At 42.9% G+C, this 21,177-nt stretch overlaps 1 protein-coding gene across 1 annotated transcript in view; it reads right to left on the reverse strand.

The window, feature by feature from the left end:
• Window positions 1-21,177, reverse strand: part of vdra (vitamin D receptor a) — a 48,374-nt gene that overhangs the window by 12,746 nt on the left and 14,451 nt on the right. Inside the window, exons 3-4 of the mRNA XM_026998627.2 lie at window positions 4,299-4,446; window positions 1,650-1,780 (exon numbers count right to left, since the gene is read on the reverse strand). Coding sequence (XP_026854428.2) covers window positions 1,650-1,780; window positions 4,299-4,444 — 277 coding nt within the window. The 5' untranslated portion in view covers window positions 4,445-4,446. The remainder of the gene's footprint in view (window positions 1-1,649; window positions 1,781-4,298; window positions 4,447-21,177) is intronic.

Here is a 21,177-nt window from a genome sequence, read left to right on the forward strand (position 1 = left end):
CTTGCACTAAATAGGTTTGGAGAAATGGCGACCTCTCTGGTGGAAATATGAAACTACACCGAATGTGTAGAAGCACGCTGGTAGTGTGTTGCTTTCCATTTGCCTGATTTATGTGATCATTGCAAATATTCAGGAGTATTCAAAGAAAACTCGATCAGAACTCTGCAACGGAAATATCATCCAAGTCAAGTGAATTATCCACTGTTGTAAACACGTTCATGTTAATGTTGGATTTGCATTTGAGACCTTTCAAATGCAGATGCAAATGATCAAATTCAAATCCAGAGTACTGGGTTAGACTTTAAGTGCTTTAAGTGTGGTTGGCCAATCTGACAGTGTTTTATCTGTTTATCTATGTGTCATGACTAGTTTAGCTAGGAGGAGGTACTGTTTTGTACAAAGCTACATCAAAACTATACGCATTTCCTGTACTTTCATAATGCGCTTTGAATATCCACTGCTTTGACATTGTCTATTAGCTAGACAAAAGTTAGGTAACACAACCTTACATGAGCCAGTAGTCCGATGTGACCCCAAGAAACGAGTTAGGTTAATTTAGTAAGCTCCAGTTATTTAAATTCAGGCTCAAGACATAATCTTCACAATGAGAAGAAAATCTAGCCATTTTGTTTCTGACAAGAATGCATATCGTGGATATCGTTTTTTACACAATGTCGGACAGACGGTAACACTGGAAATCACGTGAAAACAATGGCTACAGGGAGAACACAGGATGAACTCTGAAGCCAAAAAGACGCCCACAGCAAAGTAATCCGCTCGTATTAGGCAGCTAACGTTAGCTACACGGCTAAAACCACTTCACATTTTCAAGGGCGCATTGCATTGCATTACGTTACATTACATTACATTACTAAGGTAAACTTATATCCCACAACCAGACTAATAATCTGAAAATAAAATATATAAGAGACATAATAAGAAAGGAACGGGAAGATGCCAGGTTATGGAGCTGTGAAAGGCCACGCTTGGTTCTTGGTCTGCTTTTAGGCAGCGTTTACTCTGGACTTGGCGCAGCCTCCGCTGCTCTCGTGGTTCTCCTGCTTGGCTCCCTTCTGAGTTCCTTTCACGCGGTGCGGTGAGCCACGCCCCCTCCACAGATAACCAGCCCCCCGCGCCTGCGCGCGTGTCATGAATACGCAGAGATGTCCAACGTGTTCTGCAAAGCTTCCGCCCAGTCCTGCGCTGCGGCTCAGACTTCTGAATGAACGTTTCATGCTCTGGGTTACGGAGACAGCATGCTCCTGTAATCTATCAAGATTACAGCACGATGTAATTAACATGGTGTGATTCAGTGACAGGCAAGAATATATTCCGGTTGACTACAGACAATGTGAACTTTGTAAGTGTACTATTACAATCTTCAGCGCATTGTCTGGTGTGCACAAAATCACAAGCCTGCTCTGACCCTGTTCGTCATCGGACAGGTGCGGACCAAGGTACTGCTGCCACTGGCTAGACCTTATCTGGGTTGCAGATCATTCTGAACACAGCTTGTCTTTTCTGGGTTGATTCTGGGTTGCAATGATCCACTGCCCAAAAATATCCAGCCAACAATTGTCCTGTTTGTGTGTGCGTACGCGTAAGAGTGTGTGTGTGTGTGTGTGTGTGTGTGTGTGTGTGTGACTTACACTCTTTCATCATGCCGATGTCAACGCAGCGTTTGAGTCTACAGGCCTGGCAGTGCCGACGGTTGTCTTTGGTGATGGTGCAGCTGCCATTGAAGGGGCAGGTGAAGTTGGCCTTCCGTTTCATACTCCGCCTGCAGGGGGCGCAGGAGAACAGACTCCAGTCAGAGAGAGGGAGAGAGAGAGAGAGAGAGAGAGAGAGTTTACAAGGCAATGGGGACTTTTAATGGGGACTTTTACCTGCAATTAAACCACAACAACTCATCATAACTGTAATGGTAAGAAACTTTAACCAATGTTTAAAGGAAACTTCAAACAAAGTTTAAATTGGCTGTCAGGTTTAAAGGTTATTAAGCACGTTAAATATTAGTCTTAAGTAGCAGTTTTATTCCTGCTGATGCAGTTATGCAATATTTGAGCCACCCGAAATGGGCTAAGACACACAGAACAAATCCCGTCCCCACTTGAAACTCTTCATAGCACTGTAAACACTCTCTCACCCTGTGTGTGTGCGTGTGTGTGTGTGTGCGTGTGTGTGTGTGTGTGTGTGTGCGTGTGTGTGTGTGCGTGCGTGCGTGCGTGTGTGTGTGTGCGTGCGTGTGTGTGTGCGTGTGTGTGTGATGACATTTGAGGTGGGAGAAGCCTTCCACTATAGCAGGATTATTTAAAAATGTTACTCACATGATTTAGCCACTAGGGTACACCCATCCTAAAACACACACACACATGGCCACCCCGAAACACAAGCATGCATGTATATACACAGACACACACAGGCTCACACACACAGCCATAACCACCTTGAGGCCTCTTTCCTGGCCTTTTAATAGTCATAAACACAAACATTTATTTCATGTGCAGTCACGCAAAATGAACTCTGGAAGAGCTTACGAAAACACACACACCCTCCTCTGGTATACTGTCCCTATTCACACCCAGCACAAACACACACGCACACTTACTGAGCACTTAATTCATGTAGTTTACACTCCGCTCTTAACACCAATTACTGTGATTAAAGCCTTTCGCGATTAACTGAAACTATTTATTTTTTAGTTTTTGCTGATGAAATAAAAGCTAACCGAACCTGATAATAAACAGACATTCCTGAGGGAGAACAGACATGATGCCTACAGGAATAACCCTTCAGAACAAAAAAAAGCCCGAAACATCACCTCTAACACCCTGCCCAGTGCCACGCCACACCAACATGAACAGGAATGCAGCAGACTCAAAATCAGGGACTAATATACACTTGCGTCAGGTGTACTTCCTCCAGAGTTGCTATCTGCTAGATTTATGTTGCCTTGTCCAGACTGTACAAAATCTAATGCTTTAAGGAGGGTCTAAATCGTAAATCAGTGACTCGGGCGCTAATCTTCTGCAAATTTTCCAACTCATCCAACTCATCATCCCGAAAAGCAGGAAATATTACGCTAAAATGAGGTTGCTTACAATGCAGGGCATTTCGCCTCTTTTCAGCGTTCGTTCCCGCTCATGGGCTGCTTTACTTTAAAGCTATTTATCAAGCAATCCAGAACCGCACCCCCCCCTGCCACCATCCCGTGTTCCACCGCGATCGACAGCTTTGGGATGGAACCGTATGGCCTGAGGCGTCTCCGCTGGCCGCGCGGGACCACGGCGCTCTGGACCAGGCACGGCGCCGTGGGAATGCTTCTCATTCTTTCCCGCCCTTGTGCCTCCTTTCCTCCCCATCCTGTCCTCCTGGACATAAACAGAACTCCAGATGGCAGGCCGGCAAAGACGAGCCTGTCATCCGACGGGGACAGCACTCATTCCAGAGCGTGCGGCGAAAGGTGCGAAAGCGGCTGGGTGCTATAGCGCAGGAGGGCCCTTTGCTTTTAAATTCTGCTTTAGCATTGGTGTTTCTTTGGTGAGCTTCGCTTTTCAGCGCTGATGTGAACGCCAAAAAAAAAAAAAAAAAAAAGACCCTCATTTACTCATTAAGTTCGTCCGCTTTAGTGTCAAGTCTGACCCGAGGTTTTGCATCTCCAAAACCCCTTGGTTCTTAGATTTTAACTTAAAACACATTGATGTACGCAAAACAAAAGTTTGCTGCTGGGAAGGTTGTCTCAGGACAGCGATGACGATCGCAACTGGTGGTGTGCTGTCCAGTGTGAATTATGTAAGCACTGGCGAAATATCAGGACATCTACAATACCGAGAAGCCATTCCTTGCAGGCTGCAGCCGTCTCCGCCTCTGGCCAGGCGAGACGACAGATGCTGTGCAGCGCGCGCACCACGAATCGGGTTGGATTTATGGGTCAGGCCAGGCCGCACAACAGCTCAATCACTCAGCGGTAAAACCACACATCTAACCAGACGTTTGATTTAGGGAGGGACCCAGTCAGACGATGCACGGATCAAGCGGCACTGGAACTGGAGTGTGAGCTAAACGAGCGCTTTTCCAGAACAGGGCTGCAAATGTCATGCCTGTGCCAGCCACGGAAACTACCACGATTAGCTGGATTTTAAGGATGGCGTTATAAACTTTCGTACGATGAGTCATGTTTTGGGGAAGAAGAGAAGGCGTAGCTGCTGACGGCTTCCGGCCGCGGAGGGGCTGGAGGCGTAGGCCCCTATCAGGTTATGTGCAGCGTGCGGAGTTTGGACCAACGGGTTCAGTTTTACCTGAAGAAACCCTTGCAGCCCTCGCAGGTCATGGCGTTGAAGTGAAACCCGGTTGCCTTGTCTCCGCAGACACCACAGATACGCGGGGCATTCCGGTCAAACTCCTCAGAACCCTGCGCTGATGTGCTCACTGCCATGGCTTCCATTACTGCGAGAGAGAGAAAGAGACAGACAGATGAACAAAGAGAGAGAGCAAGAGAGAAACCGATTAGCGATACGTAGTTACAGAAATGTAACCGTTAACCGAAAGCCAGCCAGTTTCCAGACAGACAGCTGTTTTTGTGTAGCAACAGAATTTGTATTGTCATTTTGTCTTCAGCCTCTGCTCAGGCAGGTAAGCGCAGGTCATCAGCCCTGTTCCCTGCGGTAGAGAAACAGGCGAGCGCGATGCAAGACGCGGCCAGTTCTACAACACTGAGGCTTCTGCATCCCCCTCGCAGCCTGGTTGTGAGGCTCCTAACTGCTGCCCTGGTCTCCTGTTTCAGGCTGGACAGATAAAACACAACTTCAGCAGACGGACAAACCAGACGCAACGAGAAAACAGCCATGAAAGTCAAAAGTTCAGCAAATGCTGGGGGAGAAGGGAAATTTATTCTATTCTATTCTATTCTATTCTATTCTACTCTATTCTGATTAATTCAAAGCACACCTGTCTTCTTGTTTAGTTGTAGTACTAGTTGCCGGTAAACACCGTGAACATATGCATGGACCAACTGCCAAGCAGGAATTTGCACTTTTAATATGCAAACCCATGGGGACCCAGTGAGCTTGTGCGCGCGAGAGCGAGCGCATTATGCGTCCGAGTGGGTGGCAGCTGGAAGCGCGTCTATTTACGGCTGTTTGCGTATGCATGCTACCGCTTGCGTACGGCAGTGTGAGCCCAGCGTCAGAAAAACACAGGCGTCATTCGCCAGCGCAATTAGGCCCGGTAGGGCTCGGCCCGGTCTCGCTTGGCCCGATATCTCACACGGCGCTGAATAATGTAACGGCGGGCATTGTGGACGGGGGGCGAGGAGGTAATAGGGCCAGAGAGGGAGAGTAGCCGTGGTTTCCGTGAAGTGTGACGCAGCCAGTGCGGCCTGCAGGAGCGGGAGGTGCGGTGCCAGGACGCCACCGTCTTCCTGGAAGCAATCAGCTTGTTTTCCACATGAGGGCTTGGTGCAGCTCTCGGAGCTAAACCCGCTGCTTCGCTGCTGGAGGGGAGTGCTGCATGCGCACGCACGCACACACACACACACACACACACACACACACACACACACACACACACACACAAACACGTGTGCAACCACAAGCAAGACCACTTACAGCAACAAACCCACACATTCACTAACACGCACCCAATGGAAACACACATTCACATATGCTTACTTACACACACACACACACACACACACTCACTCTCTCTCTCTCTCTCTCTCTCTCTCTCTCACTCATATGGTTGAGATCAGCTTTTCTCTTTGTTTACCAACAGATGATTTCAGAAAGCTTCAGAATGATTTGGAATGACTGGAAGAGTTTTTTTCTGTTGTGGTTGAAATAAATGTAATAAAAACCTCAAGACAGATGCCTTCATGTGAGATTATCTTTAGTCAGCACCCAGATCTTCCTACCAGCTTAGTCTCGTCCACGACAGTACACACTAACAAGGGTTCTGACCCAGATCACGCTGTATAACAGCTTTATAGAGGAGTAAGGCATGAAGAATTAGCCTATTTTTAAATCTGTTTATTTTTATTGTCATTAATAAAAATCAAATAAATAAATATATCCTGAATAACAATAACTATCCATGAATTTATAATGAGAGTTTTTGTAACATGTTTGGAACACATGGAAGACAGACAGGAACACCTACAGCCCCTGCTATGGCTATAACTATAGCTACAGTTACGGTTACCGCTACAGTTACGGTTACAGCTACAGCTACGGTTACAGCTGCAGCCAAGCCTGGCAGCCGACACTAAATGTTTTACAACGGTGTGCCAGGTGGATCTGTAATTCACTTAGTACAGCACTTTCTTTTTCTCTTCTTCGAGGATGTGTGGCTCCCCCCCTCCGATACAGCTGGCAAAATAGAAGGCTGTGATGTAACGGAGCTGCAGTCTTTTGTGCTACAGGCTGGGGGGGAGGATGACGACTACAGCACCTCCTACAGGCTGCATGCACGGCTGCTTTTCTCTGTCTGCCTGTGATAGTCATGGTCTGGCTGTTCCAGGACCTCGGCGCGTCACTAAGTGCCGAAATGGTTTCTTTAATGGCTTCCGCGGGCGACGTGAAAACTGGCGGGCCCCGGAGGGCCCAGGACGCGACGGCCGCTGGCAGAAACCCGCGCCAACAGGACCACCAATATAGCTGCCCCGTTGTCTATGCCTTTCAGGGGCCGACCGAACGAAGCAGGCTATAAAGAGGCGGCTGCGCCGAGTCTGCTAGCAGCTGCTGTCGGAGCAACTCGATCACTGGGGCAGGATAAAAACAAAGAGTACCAAACCAAACCCAGGTCTGTCTTCACCAAGTACCACCAGACCACAAGTGCTGATCTGAGATCAGATTTCCATGTCTGCAGGGGGTGTATAAGTGTGTGTGTGTGTGGGTGTGTGTGGGTGGGGTGCCTGGGGGCTCTGGAGAACATGCGCACATATAAAAAAAAACACCAGCTCCTAACATTAGCAAGTTGTGGAAACAAAGTGGGGTTAATAAGCATTAAAAAGCACATTCAAACTCGACAGCGTATTCCTGATGAACGCGACTCACAACATCTGTCTGTTGACAGTCATGTTGGGTCCCTGGCCAAGGCCAAGTTGTCAGCCTCCAGGCTCCAGCCTGCAGACTCGTGGTGAAGCAGAGACTAGCGAGATGAATAGGCAGTCTAATCCTGTCTCCAGTTACGTTTTAATGTGAATGTTCTCCACGTGCCCCAGTCATTATGTGGTTAAATTGTTGGGGGTGGTGGGGAGGTGGCACATATGTAGAAGCAGTACTTAGTAAAGGATTTCTTATCTCTCTCTCTTTATTTATGAATATTCTTTAACGTCATCTTTAATGGGTTCTTTAATGTCATCATTACAATAAAAAAAAGATCAGCGATCAACCTTTTCCACCCTTCAGCCATTTAAATGCACCACAGGTGTTAAACCTAAATAACCAAAATGTTACTGAAACGTAAGAATCAAGATGCTTCCAATAACACTACTAATTTTCTAGAGTGTGGAAACAACAAGAAGAAATGTTAAATAAAGGTTCAAGTGTTAAATGCTAAAGAACACATTAATCTTTCTATTAATCTATATATTAAGGTATTTTAGAAAACAAGCTGTAATGCCGTTCTCCCAAATGTCTGTAATAAGCCACATTCCTAAATACAATGAGAGAGAGAGAAAGAGAGATTGTTGTGGAATAGCTGGGATATTTGGAAGGAAGCAGCTCGGAGTTCGACTCAACAGAGAAGATGTGCTCCGGGCACAACTTTAGCCATGTTTGCCTTGATTACGCTATTCCAGTATACTTGAAAATTACATTTTTGTACCATAAAGCTTAGCTTGTGAATAACTCCAGAGGTAACTGCCAGCAAGTCACTCCAAAACACAAATAACAGTAATGCTAGAAAAGTCAACACACACACACACACACACACACACACACACACACACACACACACACATCTAGAGTGCCTGTGAGAAGGGGGACAGGTTTCCAAATGCAAGACTTGCCCTAGATCTGCACAGAGCCATTCTGAACTTTGGACCTTGTTTTCAGTGCTGGCTGGAAATGAATAGGCCACCGCATAGCTGGCAGTCTGACAAGAGAGAGAGAGAGAGAGAGAGAGAGAGAGAGAGAGAGAGAGAGGGTTAAAGTGGTATTAGGGGCCCTGAGCAGGGAGGGAGAATGGCGGAATCACACTGCCTCTGCCACGTGCATTTCTAACTCTTCTTGAATCGCCGCGGCAACAGACCCTGCGAGCATCCGAGCGCGTGGTTTACGCGCAGACGGAGGAGCCGCGTAACGGCTCAGGCAGAGGAGGGCTTGCCAGGAAGCATGGATGGCGGGGCGTGGCCGCCATCAGACGTGTGGCTCCGGGAGGCTGGTAGCCCACGCAGCACTTCAGATCAAAGTGGCTTTGATCTTTAGTGCCACACTGCTTGGCAGCACAGGCCCGGCACGGTAAAAACAAACTTGTCAGCATCTATTATTCAGTGAAAGCATCCGAGGGAAACAGTAACGCACTAGCTTGCTATTACCAAAAAAAATCAAATTAAATAAAAAAAGATCCAGATATTGTGAGCACCAGATCACAGCCATGATCATCTTTATTATCACCCCAGTATTACAGTGCCATAAACCTTTGGACACAATCCTCAGATTACACTGCAGCACTTTCTCCTGGTAACCGGAGTAAGACCTCTGTACTGTGATACCCCTGCCTACAGCGAAAACACATAAAAACATACATGTTCACTGCAAACACACACTATCAGTTCTTACTGAAGGTCAGCAGTGAGCTCCTTTTATGATCGCCAGTGACAAACGACAAACTTTAACCTACATGTGGTACTATCCTTTACTTATCTACTATTAGACTCGCAGGGCTTAAAAATCAACCAATCGTTATACACGCCCATGCATTTGTGTGAAGCGTTCCCGTAGGAATGACTGACCCAGTACTGATTAACCAGTATTCAGAACCAGCATGGTGATTAAGGATAACAACATGGATATTTGGATCATCCCAAGTTCTTTTCCTCTCCCTACATTTTTTTTCCATGAACCACCTCAAGTGCAGCCCTTGCGTGAGCAGACCTGCGAGTTAGGAGAAAACGCGACCATCCAGAGAAGTGGCTTGTATCTTTCTAATGACCACTTCAACATGCGTTTGACACACAAGATGGCCGAATACGAGGCCAAGTTTCCAGGCGGCGTGTCATCACTGGAAAAATAAGAACCAGCAAGCAGTTCCAGTAATGAGGGGAAACTGCACTGACAGAGTCACTTTATGGGGCAAGATGCCCATAGATTTTCAAAACATGCTAATTGTAGAAGCTTTTCACAAATTTTATATATATTTCTTCAATCTGTCTATCTGATACTCCTCAAGTCCTTACAAAATATAGTCAATAAATAAATAACATTTCATAGCAATTTTATTTTAATATTATTTTATCATAGCTATTATTATAAAAGATATCTTTTATCACTTTTAGAAAGATCAGTAATCTTAATCTTATAATAAACAGTCAGAAAGACCCTGAAGATGTTGACTACAGCTTCTAAGGCATAAAGAGAAATAATCAAGCAAAAATCCACAGAGGGTCACACGGGGTCTGCCATGAGGGCCCTGGTGGGAGCCCCCGGGGCACAAGGGTGAGTCATGCTCATTGTAGCAGCGAGCAGTAACTGGGTGCCCCGTTACCATGGGCTGTTTGCGTGGCGGTTTGGCCGTGGCATGGCTCCGATTACAGCAGTGGCACTCGGGAGAATGCCACCATGCAAGGATGGAGCAGCACCACTCAGGACCTTTGAAACGCAACGGGTGCAGGGTGAGGTGAGGCAGATACGCGCTGGTCTTCAAACGTCCTGCCCAGCTATGGATTCACGTTCACACACCTCTCACGGCGCAAACACACTGCTTATGCTTATGCCGAGATAAATAAATAAATACAAAAGAATTACAATTCATTAAAAACTAAAGAAATGGTTACATTTGAATAAGTACGTTTTGATTCAACATGATGCTATGTTGAAGTTTAAAACAGAAGACCGTAGAAGAGTTTATAAGAAGTGATGCATCTCTAAACAAAAACTACCATGAAAAGTAGAACCTGGTAGCGGATGGAATGTGGTGAAATGTATTTTATAACAACTGATGAACGTGAACTGAGCTGAAGAGAAGGGCTCAGGAGAGGGGCTCCATGTGCAGCACCCACAGTCGATGCTGTTGGGTACCCCAACCCGACGCAACCACGCATGGTTACTCTGAAGCCGCCTAGACCGGAAACGACTGGGAAAAACCACGGACATGCCGGAAGCGTGAGCAGAAAACCGCTGTACTCACGGACCCCCTCACAGGACCGAAGAGGCAGGGCTTCGCGAGAACCGCCATGCCGCAAGTTTCGCTGAAGCCCCCCCCGCCCCTGTGGTTCTGAGGCGTTTCGTATCTTTACCCCAGTGCAGGTTGGCATGGCCTTGTTTCACTGTGATCGTTTAGGTCACTGTGATCGTTTAGGTCACTGTGATCGTTCAGGACACCACAGAGTTCAGGAGAGGAAGCCCGCGCAGTAATGCTGAAAAGTGAACTTGGCTGACCTGCCTCTGGGCCTGCTCTAACAAAGTGGCTCCAGGTAAGAGTGCAGATCCAGGATCAGATTACGCCCCCTTTTTTTGGCCACCGGTTTTTCCAGAAAGTCCCACTGAGGTTGACAGCCCAAGTCCCCCCCCCCACCCCGCCACTTTTGTGAAGTGGTCTTGGGTACGAGAAAGGCGCTATTTAAATGTTACAAAAACATAAAATAAATAAATGAACTTTTACAAGGGATACACGTGGGTTCCTCATTTTTTCCTGCAAATAGATGAGAGCACATTTTTAAAATTGCAAGCGTGATTCATGCAGCACGCACAGATTTCTTTTGCACACATGCAAAATATACATGTGCTCACTCACTCATTGCTCTTTTGCTCACATTCACTTTGCTCTGCTACAAAAGTACTCGCATGCTTACATATAACCTGCTTTCACACGAACTTGCTCTTCTGTGCACTCAAACTCGTCCTGCGTGCTTGTGAATCTTTTTATTCTCTTGCACTCGGGTTTTCACCACTACAACTCTGCCAGAAGTCGTCAGCCAGTCAGAAAGTAGTAACGATTTTCACCGATGAAATTGTTCCTGCTGCTCCTTTACGTTCTTATTGGTTGGTAAAGGTACGATAAACACACCCGCAATCTGCAGCTTGCTTCACCATGGACCGACAGAATCAACTGCATGATTAATGTGATTAATTACTTAAATATACATATTTATATATTTACAGAGAACAGATGTTTTATTTTTTTGCAATATGTTAAAGTTAGTAAATAAACAGATATTATACTCTAAAATATGTTTCAAAATTGAATATTTAAATTTGTTCCCTGTAGAGGATGTTTTAAGTTTTTTTGTGCAAAAAAAATCAATAAAACCTGTAATTGACAGAGCATTCAAACATTTTTATATAACTCTCTATATAATTTATTTATATATAAAGCTGGCATTCCCGATACAGCCAACTTAAATTGCTAGATTTGTCTGCCTTATCAGGACTAGCCAACCCTATCGAAGTAGACCTCTAGCTAAGCTATAGTTCAATAACCCATCCATTTAGTTTATGCTACTGCGGGTGACTGGGTTGTGACATATGGGATACATTTATTTACAGTCCCAACACATATATAAGACAAATCATATATGTCTATGTGGTTGCATTATATCCTGTGACAACTACAGAAAGTACATGAATTTCTGGTCGATATCCAGTATAAACAATGATAAATGTGGTTAGCAATGTAATATGGTCTGTTTTTGTAAACTGCACAGGTAATAATTATACTCTTGCAAACCTACGGGGCTTGCTTAGACAGCAAGTTTTGGAGGGGTTTTTGAATAAACCGCAGTATGTTGTCAGCAATTCTGCATTTAGTCTTAACCTTGACTGTCTCAATGTCATTTGCCCATTACAGTTGGAGACTTTCTAAAAGAGCCTGGAAATGATCGGTGAAAATACAACACAGTGAAAACAGTCATGCATTAAACAATTAGAGCAAGTCTTTATTTCACTGTGAAACACTGTTATTTCACACACTGTATAAACTAATACTTGGGAGAGGGAAGTTGGGCTTATGCAATATAAACACAATCACCCATCCAACAAGTCTGCTTGAAATATGAGCTTTCTAACTTTATATTTAGCCGAATAGACAATTAGACCTGCACTACCATATATGACATCGTAAAGGCAGACGTTAATACAGTAATTTTTTCCTAAATATTAATAACGTGGCCATTTCTTGCTGATCTGTTGTCTGCTGCTGTATCGTCTACTCATATGTGACTACTTATTAAAGTAATCAGATAACGTGTTGCTCCGTCATTGCAGCGAGTCTGTTAACGTATAAGGTATATTTTACACAAACCATCAACTAGGAACAAGCCATACAACATATGTGGGCTCACTTTAATCATGTCCTTACATCTGATTAGGGCTGCAGCTAAGCTCGCATTAGTCAAAAATGCATTACATTTAAATAACCAATTATCAGAGACATCGAGGTTTTTGCTTCCTACATAAATTTTGCATCCTTACATGAGATATGAGGAAAAAATGGTGATATGCAACACGTCGCTGTAACCACTGCCATGCTGATGAAACAATTCTGCCAACACACAGGCTAGGCGGGAAGAAATTCATTGTTGAAATCCCGCTGCTTCTTTCTGATTGGCTGCCGACTTCTGGCAGCGTTGTAGCGGTGAAAACCGAGCGCAAGAGCATGAAGAGATTCACGAGCGCGCAGGACGAGTCTGAGTACACAGAAGAGCAAGTTCTTGCGAGAGCAGAATATATGTAAGCATGCGAGCAGTTGTGTAGCAGAGCAAAGTCACTGTGAGCGAGAGCAGAGTAATTATGAGTGAGCACGTGTGCGCTTTGCATCCGTGAGTGCTGCGTGAATCCTGCAGTTGCACTTAAAAAGACGTGCTCTCGACTATTGGCAGGAAAATAACGTCATACGAGTCTGCATCCAAGAATCAACGCGGAGCTAATCTAGGTGATTACGGGTGCTAGATAGTGTTTCATTCACACAACGATCCTTCCAAAGAGAGGGTTGGCTAACTGCTAGCAATCTAGCGCTCGCATTGATCTGGAGAAGGTCAGCAGACGCTGAAAGGCCAAACCATCCATTTTGGATGGGTGAGTACTGCTGACACACAATAAGTGTCTAGACACGCATAACAACCACCGGAAATTTGCCTAGTAGCTTGCTGACGCTCCTGATATCACCAACAGAGATATTTTCATGTTAACCCTGCAAACAGAGCCTCGCTTTTGTCTTTGTGCATTAAGCACTCTCAGCTTTTGTTTTTCCCCTTCCCATAGCCTCCGTCTGTGTCTTATTTCAATGTCTTCCCCCTTTCTAGATTTCCCTCATTCTCCACTTCCATCAGAATGTCACCCGCTTTGTCCATACAAGCACTCTGTGTGTCTGTGCGGGGGCGTGCATGATTCACTCGATCTGTGTGTGCCAAGTAGTTGGGCCACTGGGAATGCACGTCTTCCGGTAAAATCCATGCATGAGGGCGAGACTCAATTACTTCAAGTTACTGCTGCCCCTATCCAATCAAGCACTGGTTTCCTGCACTAGGTCAGTTTGCAAGTAAGATTTTCCCCACTGGCTTTCTACTATCACGTATATCTACTAAGCATATGTTTTCTGTGCAACAGTATTGATGGGATATTATTGCAGGAAGCAAACAGCCATTACTCAAGAACTGGGTAAAATATGGAGGTTTTTGCCCCCATCGTGCTCCTGGTAGCATTGCTTTATGTTAATGAGAGACGGAGTACTCAATTATTCAAATCCTATAGCCAAGTCCTCGCTACCCGGTTTACATGCCATCTGAGAGCGGCTGGACAAGCAGTCGAAAGCAGAACTCTGAGGGAACCAAACACCAAAGGGCTTACCAGCATGGGCAAACCAAGAGAGACTGTAATTCCATTTCTGTTTGGACCATAACTTAGGCGCTCCCTGTATCCCTAGACCCCCTCCGGCCATAACGTGGATCATGAACATAAACAAAGGGACTGTTGCACCAAGCACTGTTGCATGAAGGCTGTGTGGGGTAGGCTCGGATGCACAGCAGTTTCAACTTTATACTGCAATGGGATGATGCGCAGGACCAGTCTGCAACATGGAAGTATGTATTATATGTCAGAACAGAAGAGATCAGACTGCAAATTGATTGTTCATCAATTTCACAATACTGGCTGCCATGACTATATCACAGAATACTGCAATATGCCTGAAGTTAACAAAGTCTTTTTATAATGGTCTTATATGTCCCAGATGTGTGTCCTGCCTGTGTAAAAAAACCCAAAAAAAACAACAACATTTACATCATTCACATGTAAATCAATTTTGTCTATATAATTCAGGCTGATCTTAATCTTCAAGGTTGCCCCTATAGGTTTTCAATATATCACAAAGAAATATGAGGGCAGTAGAATGCCTGCATCATGCACCCTTCCGCATATCCTAATGCGTAAGAGCGGAGACAGCTGAAGTGCTGAGTACTCAGATCAGTACTCTCACTCTGAGACTCTGAGATCTGATCACTTCTTTGGCCCCTTTCTGCAGGAACAGGCTATAAGCTGGAAAAGTCCACATGACATCGGAATGTTCCAGTTAGCGCACAGAGCACACGCCAGGCGTGACCTTGCATAGTCTGTACGTTGCCAGGGCAGCGCTACACTCACCTGACTGCGCTGGAAATGCATCAGTACTGGGAATGTGGCAGGGCTGCTCAGATGGTAGTTAAATAAACAAGGGAACAAAGGAAACAAAACACAACAACAACAAAGCGGAACACATCTGCATCAAAATAAAAACGTCTGCGCGCTTGGAGTAAAGGACAGAGAGAGGCAGCAGGAGAAGTCTGCAACTATACACTGTTATCCTATTTTCTGGATTGCTTTTTACCTATTTTTAGTAAATTAATGTTTAAAAGACAGCAGACAGGCATTCCTTTCCAGATTTACCAAAGAAATCAGACAGCAAAACAAACTATTATAAGCACAACAAATTATGAACATTACAAATAGCATATTATGAAGTGACACCTTTAATTTAAAATGAAGCAAAGAGGTCATGGGGTCAAAAGCTAATCCCAGGACACGTTTCTGGTTTTGAATACTAACAGCAATGGTAGAAGATCTTTATTGTTTAAACAGAATATATCAATGCATTGACTATAAATGTTTTTAACTTGATATTAAAACCATACTTGTTTAAACTTATTTACACTTAGTTTACTTGTTCTTTGTTTAGTTATGTTTATTTGTTTCTGTTGCTGTCTTTAACTTGTTTATTAATTTATTGTAATCATCACCTTAGCAATAAAATATTTAATCAATCTAATATAATCTTTTCACTTTGGAAGTAAAATGAAACATGCAAAATAAACAGATATGAATTTTAAGAATAAGAGCAATAACAACAACAACATTAAACTGTAAATGTACATAGGACTTAAGTAGTTTTCCCCACACCACAGATTGGGTAATTCTCTTGGAACTATTTTCATGTGATTTAAAACATCCAAACAATTAAAGTTTAATTGTTTAAGGCATTTTATTAATATTTTATAGTCACATGCACCAGTATAATTATAATTACTGATGAGAATAGATTAAAAGTTCAATTTTGACAAACAGGCACTTTAAACCATCAAAGCAGTAAATTAGTTTCCATCATTTCAATTTTAAAAATAGAATAATTTCAAAATAATTTAAAATTAGTTTTCAAAATAATTTAAGAGAGCCATTAGATGTCATTTTCATGAATGGCAATGTGAATGCATTTGATTTAATTTAAAATGAACAAGGATATCTCATTAAGGAACTGCTTCACTTATTCTAGACGTTTTATGTTTCTAAAGAAGTGAAGGCTTCAGAGAAAGTGCAGATTCATTAGGAACCGATGCTTTAGCCAATTAAATATTAAACATAAACTACTGTTAATCCCAGTGAAAGTTTGACCTCACTTCATGCAGTCGAACTTTAAACAAAGATTTTTCTTGAAGTGCATATTGTTTTTATATAGCGAGAGCACCAATTCCCTCTTGAAGTATTTTGGCCATATTTCTAATCAGTAATATTTCTAAAAGTACTTTGGCCATATTTCTAATCACTAATATTTCTAAAAGAAGTGGCAGATTGCTGATCCTGAGATGGCTTCCTTAAGGTTTTCTTGTACATAGCAGACTTTCAAATTCCAAAAAAAAAGTTAGGATAGTATGATACGTTCTATTAAAAACAAAAAAGCACTTGTAAATTCTCTTCAGCACGTATTATATTGAAAACACTAAACATTTTCTTGATATTTCAATTTTTGAATTTAATAATTGTTGTTGAAAATATACTCATTTCAAAAGTGGTGACTGCAAAGCACTCCAAAGGTTGGGACAGTCAACTTGTGTCAACATCATGTAACATCATTTGTTTTAATAACATACATTAAGGGTTTGGGACTGAAGACACCAGTTCATCAAGTCTAGCAAATGGAATTTCCCCCATTCTTCCATTATGGGGACTTGCAACTGCTCAATTCTAAAGGCTGTCATTGCCTTTTTATGTTTCACTGATCCTACAGCTTCATAGCTGCTGCACCTATAGTTCTATACATAAGCCGAAATGTAGTTCACAAAAGTGTTTGTTTAAGCCTTGAGATACTTGTAAAACTATTTTTGTGACAAAAATACAGTTGCAACCCATACTAATTTTGTTTTTCTTTTTAACTGACTTCAAACCTGATGTAGCTTACTGATAATTCCAACACTAAGACACTAAAGAGACACTGAGACTATATTTGTGACTATATTGTGACCTAACCATTTTACAAATTAAATCTGATTGGGTTTTCTGTTGGTTTAAACACAACTGTCCCATTGGGCTATGCTTAAGCCAAGAGAGATGCTATAGAGGTCCAGTGTTTAAGAGCACTAACGTTATCAGTGAGGTAATAGAAATCAGAGTTTTATAGTAAAACTGGTCTAGAAAAAATAGCGAACCTGTCTTGTAACATAAATTAATAAAATGAATGCGTGGTGGTGGATATTAATGTAGCCTTGATCCAAAAACACACAAAATCTTAGTGAAGATTTAGCGTTCATGGCCAGGGAGCATGCGTTTATTCAGCATAAACCATGTCCAAAGAAGGACCTTCAGACATGAAAATTGAAAGGTCCTGACATGGGTGTTGTCACCTTTTACTGATTACCTGAGACAAAGAAGTCTTAACCAATTGGTTACAAAAAGAGACAGGGGATACTTCATTTTAGGACTGAAGCGATTCCTCAGGAAACTCAAAAAACTGGATTCCAAAAAATCATCGAAGCAAATTCTTTGCATATGTTCATTTAAAACAGACGGCTTAGCCAGTGCGCAAACAGTGTACCGTCATGCTTGGGTTATCACTGCAGACTGTATATACCATCTATAGCTGAGACAGGGGAGGTTGACAAAGCAAGGTGCTTGTGCATGATTTGGGAGATCACGCAGTCATCCTACGGAAGGTTAGCTGGAAAGGCAGCTAGCTCGCTAACTACTAGAGGATGCTGAACTGTAGCAGAGCGACTTCTTGACATGCAAGTTATGTAGTAACTTAGTAAGTTATGTGACATACAATCATATTTTGAACAAATTAATAGAGTGATTGAATAAGTATCACTCAGGGGAATCAAATTTCACTTTTATGGAATCCCCTTTTGTTCACAGGTGAAGTAATAAATTGCTTTGTGTTCTGAGAAATCTAGCTACTGTTTTCAAAAACTCATACACATAAATGTTGAGGACCACTGAGTGCACTGTAAAGGTAAAGAATGTAGCGAATGCCAAATAAATTCATTCTACCTGGTTTATATTTTTCTTGTGTGTAAACAAAACAATTTTGTGTTTGCCATTCATATAAAAAATCATGCAACATCGCTGCACCAGAGTCTTCAAAATAATGTTCAACTACTCCATTCACAAGTGGATGTTCCACACATCCTGAAAAGCACATGAAAAATAAAAACATGAAAAATATCATGGAAACCTTTTAAAATAATTTGAAATTAATACATTTTTTATTTACTTGTTTGTTTTTGTATTTCAGAAAATATGATTCATTTAAAACCCAGAATGTAAAATGGGACTTTAATACACCAAATTATCTTTATTTTTGACAGATATCGTATGCAATTTAAGATATACAAAATGTTGATTTTTCTTAAATAGAAACCAATTAGTTGTTCATTTTAAGAGACCTTTATATATTCTCTTTTGTATACGTACTATCGATCTTTAATAAAGCAAAAGCACTTCTTATCTGATTACTCAATTAAGCGAGTAATCGATAGAATTCTTGATTACTCACATAATCTATTACTGCAGCCCTACTTAATTTACTTGTGGGTTGCTGCTTCTTTCGGGGTCTAGCAGTCCTTACAAGATCTCTGTTCCAGTGCGGTGGAGGTCAGGCCTCTAGCATACCAGGGTGTACTACCTTACAAAGATCGGAACAGAGGCCCTCACACACACACACACACACACACACACACAGCCGGAGCATGAACTTTTCATAATCCTTAACACAGATTACCTTTGAACACAAATAAAAGAAAATAATAACAAAGCAAAATAAACAAGTATCACTAACGCACATGATAAATCAAATTCTCTCGTTAAAAAGTGCACTACTATTATCAAGTTCTCACTACTGTAACTGGGTTTCTCATTACCAGTATGCACCCTCAGAGTATGTGGTAATGAGAAACATCTGCAGTGGTAATGCGCCTCATTAAGATAAGACAGGAACTAATGGTAGTTGCTAGCAAGACAAAACATTTTGCTCTTGGCATCTTTTGATGACTTCTCTGTTTTTAATCACAAAAAAATAAACATTTAACACAAAAGACAAAAATTTAAATGATAGTGGTAGCTCGTGGTTAAGGCAGTCAACTAATAATCAGAAGGTTGCCAGTTCAAGCCCCACTACCATCAATTTGCTTCTGCTGGGCCCCTGAGCAAGAACCTAATTTGCTAAAACTGTATTCAATCACAACCGTTAGTCACTTTGGCTAGAAGTGTCAGCTAAGTGTTGTAAATAATTGAAGTCAGCGCAGCTCTACAGGTACATGAAAACATGTTACAGTGATGGGCCAACACAATACGTTTTAGCAAAATAAATACAAATTTAAATAAATGAAATACCATGACACCATGGTACTTAATTGCCTTCAGTTTTAAACAATATTTAATCACAGCTGCACAGCTAATTTACAATCTTCGGAAGTTCTCCCATGTCACTGCCCGCTGTGTTCTTTCCACTGGCTCCCTGCAGACTTGCCTGATGCTCGCCTACAAAGCCAAACCTGGGCCAGCTCCCACGTACCTAAAAGCTTGCCTCAAACCCCGTTCTGCACCACAGGGATGCAGGGCCTGAGGGGTGGCTCTGCTCAAACCACCATGCCTCAAGACACAAAGAAAACATGCATCAAGACCCTGTTCTGGCATCCAGGAAGCTGAAACTGACAGACCGGTTGCCTTCAAACAGAGACTTACATCGTTACTGAGTCATTATATGCACATAAATCACAAACAAAAAACTTTTACTCTCTTCTTTAGCCTGATAGTTTTCTTGTTCTAGCATGAGGGTGTGAATTTGATAGAAACTACAAAGTAGCATCTGAAATGTAATGCTAAAAAAATGTTTCAGTCTCTGAATTTAATATTTTTGGAAAATGGAAACACATTCTAGTGAATTGGATCTGTACACATTACAGTAGTGAGAATTCCAGGGGAAATGTTTTTATGTAACGTAAGAAAACTCTCTTCATGGCCCTAAAAATAATCTTAACTTTCTCTCTTTTTTTTTTCTTTTCTGGTGGTATTGAAGGGAAATATGACTCAGACATGTTCACCATAGGCTTCATGAGAATGACCTATTTAACAACTCAGTGATGTACAAACACCTCAGTGATGTACAAACACCTCAGCTCACCACACACGTCACATGTCAGCCTGCTCAGGTTGCTGAAGTGCTCACAGCTTCACCGGGAAGACCCATTAAGGGAGTGGGAGGGTTGCCTGGGAGCTCCTGAGCTCTTCACTCAACGATAAACCGATTCTCAGGGGCCGGCGGGGGTCACACGCCAAGGGGCTAGAATGGAAGCCAAGGGCACTAGAGCGGCTGAAGAGGCCAACACTTCTTCCCAGTGCGGCCCTGCCAGAAAGGACAGATGCTCGCTAAACACAGCCTTTCCTTATTAGACGGAGCCCTGAGGATCGAGTTAAGATGGAACCCTTGAGGATCGAGTTAAACTGGCAGCAGGGGACGCAGCGATCAGTAATAAGGTCAGGCCGATGTCGAAGCGCACAGAGAGATCCCCCAAGCCCAAACATATTCGCCGGCTCGGCCGCGGCTGAGGGCAATTTTGTTTTACTGCTCATGCTTTGTTAATACACAAGCTGCTCGCTGTTTTTGGTAAACCCATCTTCTGTTGCTATGGCATCCTCGCCAATTCAGCCCACATTAATTGATATTTTTTCCACTGAACTGCGGTGTGTGGAGTTTCTGAGTGCTTGCTTGTGTGTGTGCACGTGCATAAGCGGGTGACCACTGGAGACACTGCATAAGGAAAGAAAAAAAATTATATTAGCACAGATGGGACGGGGACTGCACTCCGTGTCAATTGTTAATTGTTGCTACCATACTGGCCTGTTCAGTGGTGCTACCGCAGAAGGGTGCAAACGTGTGTCTGTACACACTGATAAACCACTAAATCTTTCACTGTGAGCCACAAACATGCCGATCTAATCTCAGATTAGTGCTTTGCGGTTCCGAAAAATCATAAATTTACATGATACAGTGGAGGATGATTTTAAACTGGTTCACTAATGGTTCACTAATATGAGTTACTACACTGTTGTTGGGCACATTATGCAACAATTGCAATATGCAACAATGTAATGGCAACAGAGTGTTTTGTCCATATTAAGCCATACTAGAACAGACCCAGGTCAAAGGTGAGGGTTGTAAACAAATACGCCTGAACACAGTTGCATACGTTTCTGAGAGACCAAGGGCGTGTTTGATTTG

This window comes from Electrophorus electricus, chromosome 22 (assembly GCF_013358815.1).
Source record: "Electrophorus electricus isolate fEleEle1 chromosome 22, fEleEle1.pri, whole genome shotgun sequence".
NCBI lineage: Eukaryota > Metazoa > Chordata > Actinopteri > Gymnotiformes > Gymnotidae > Electrophorus > Electrophorus electricus.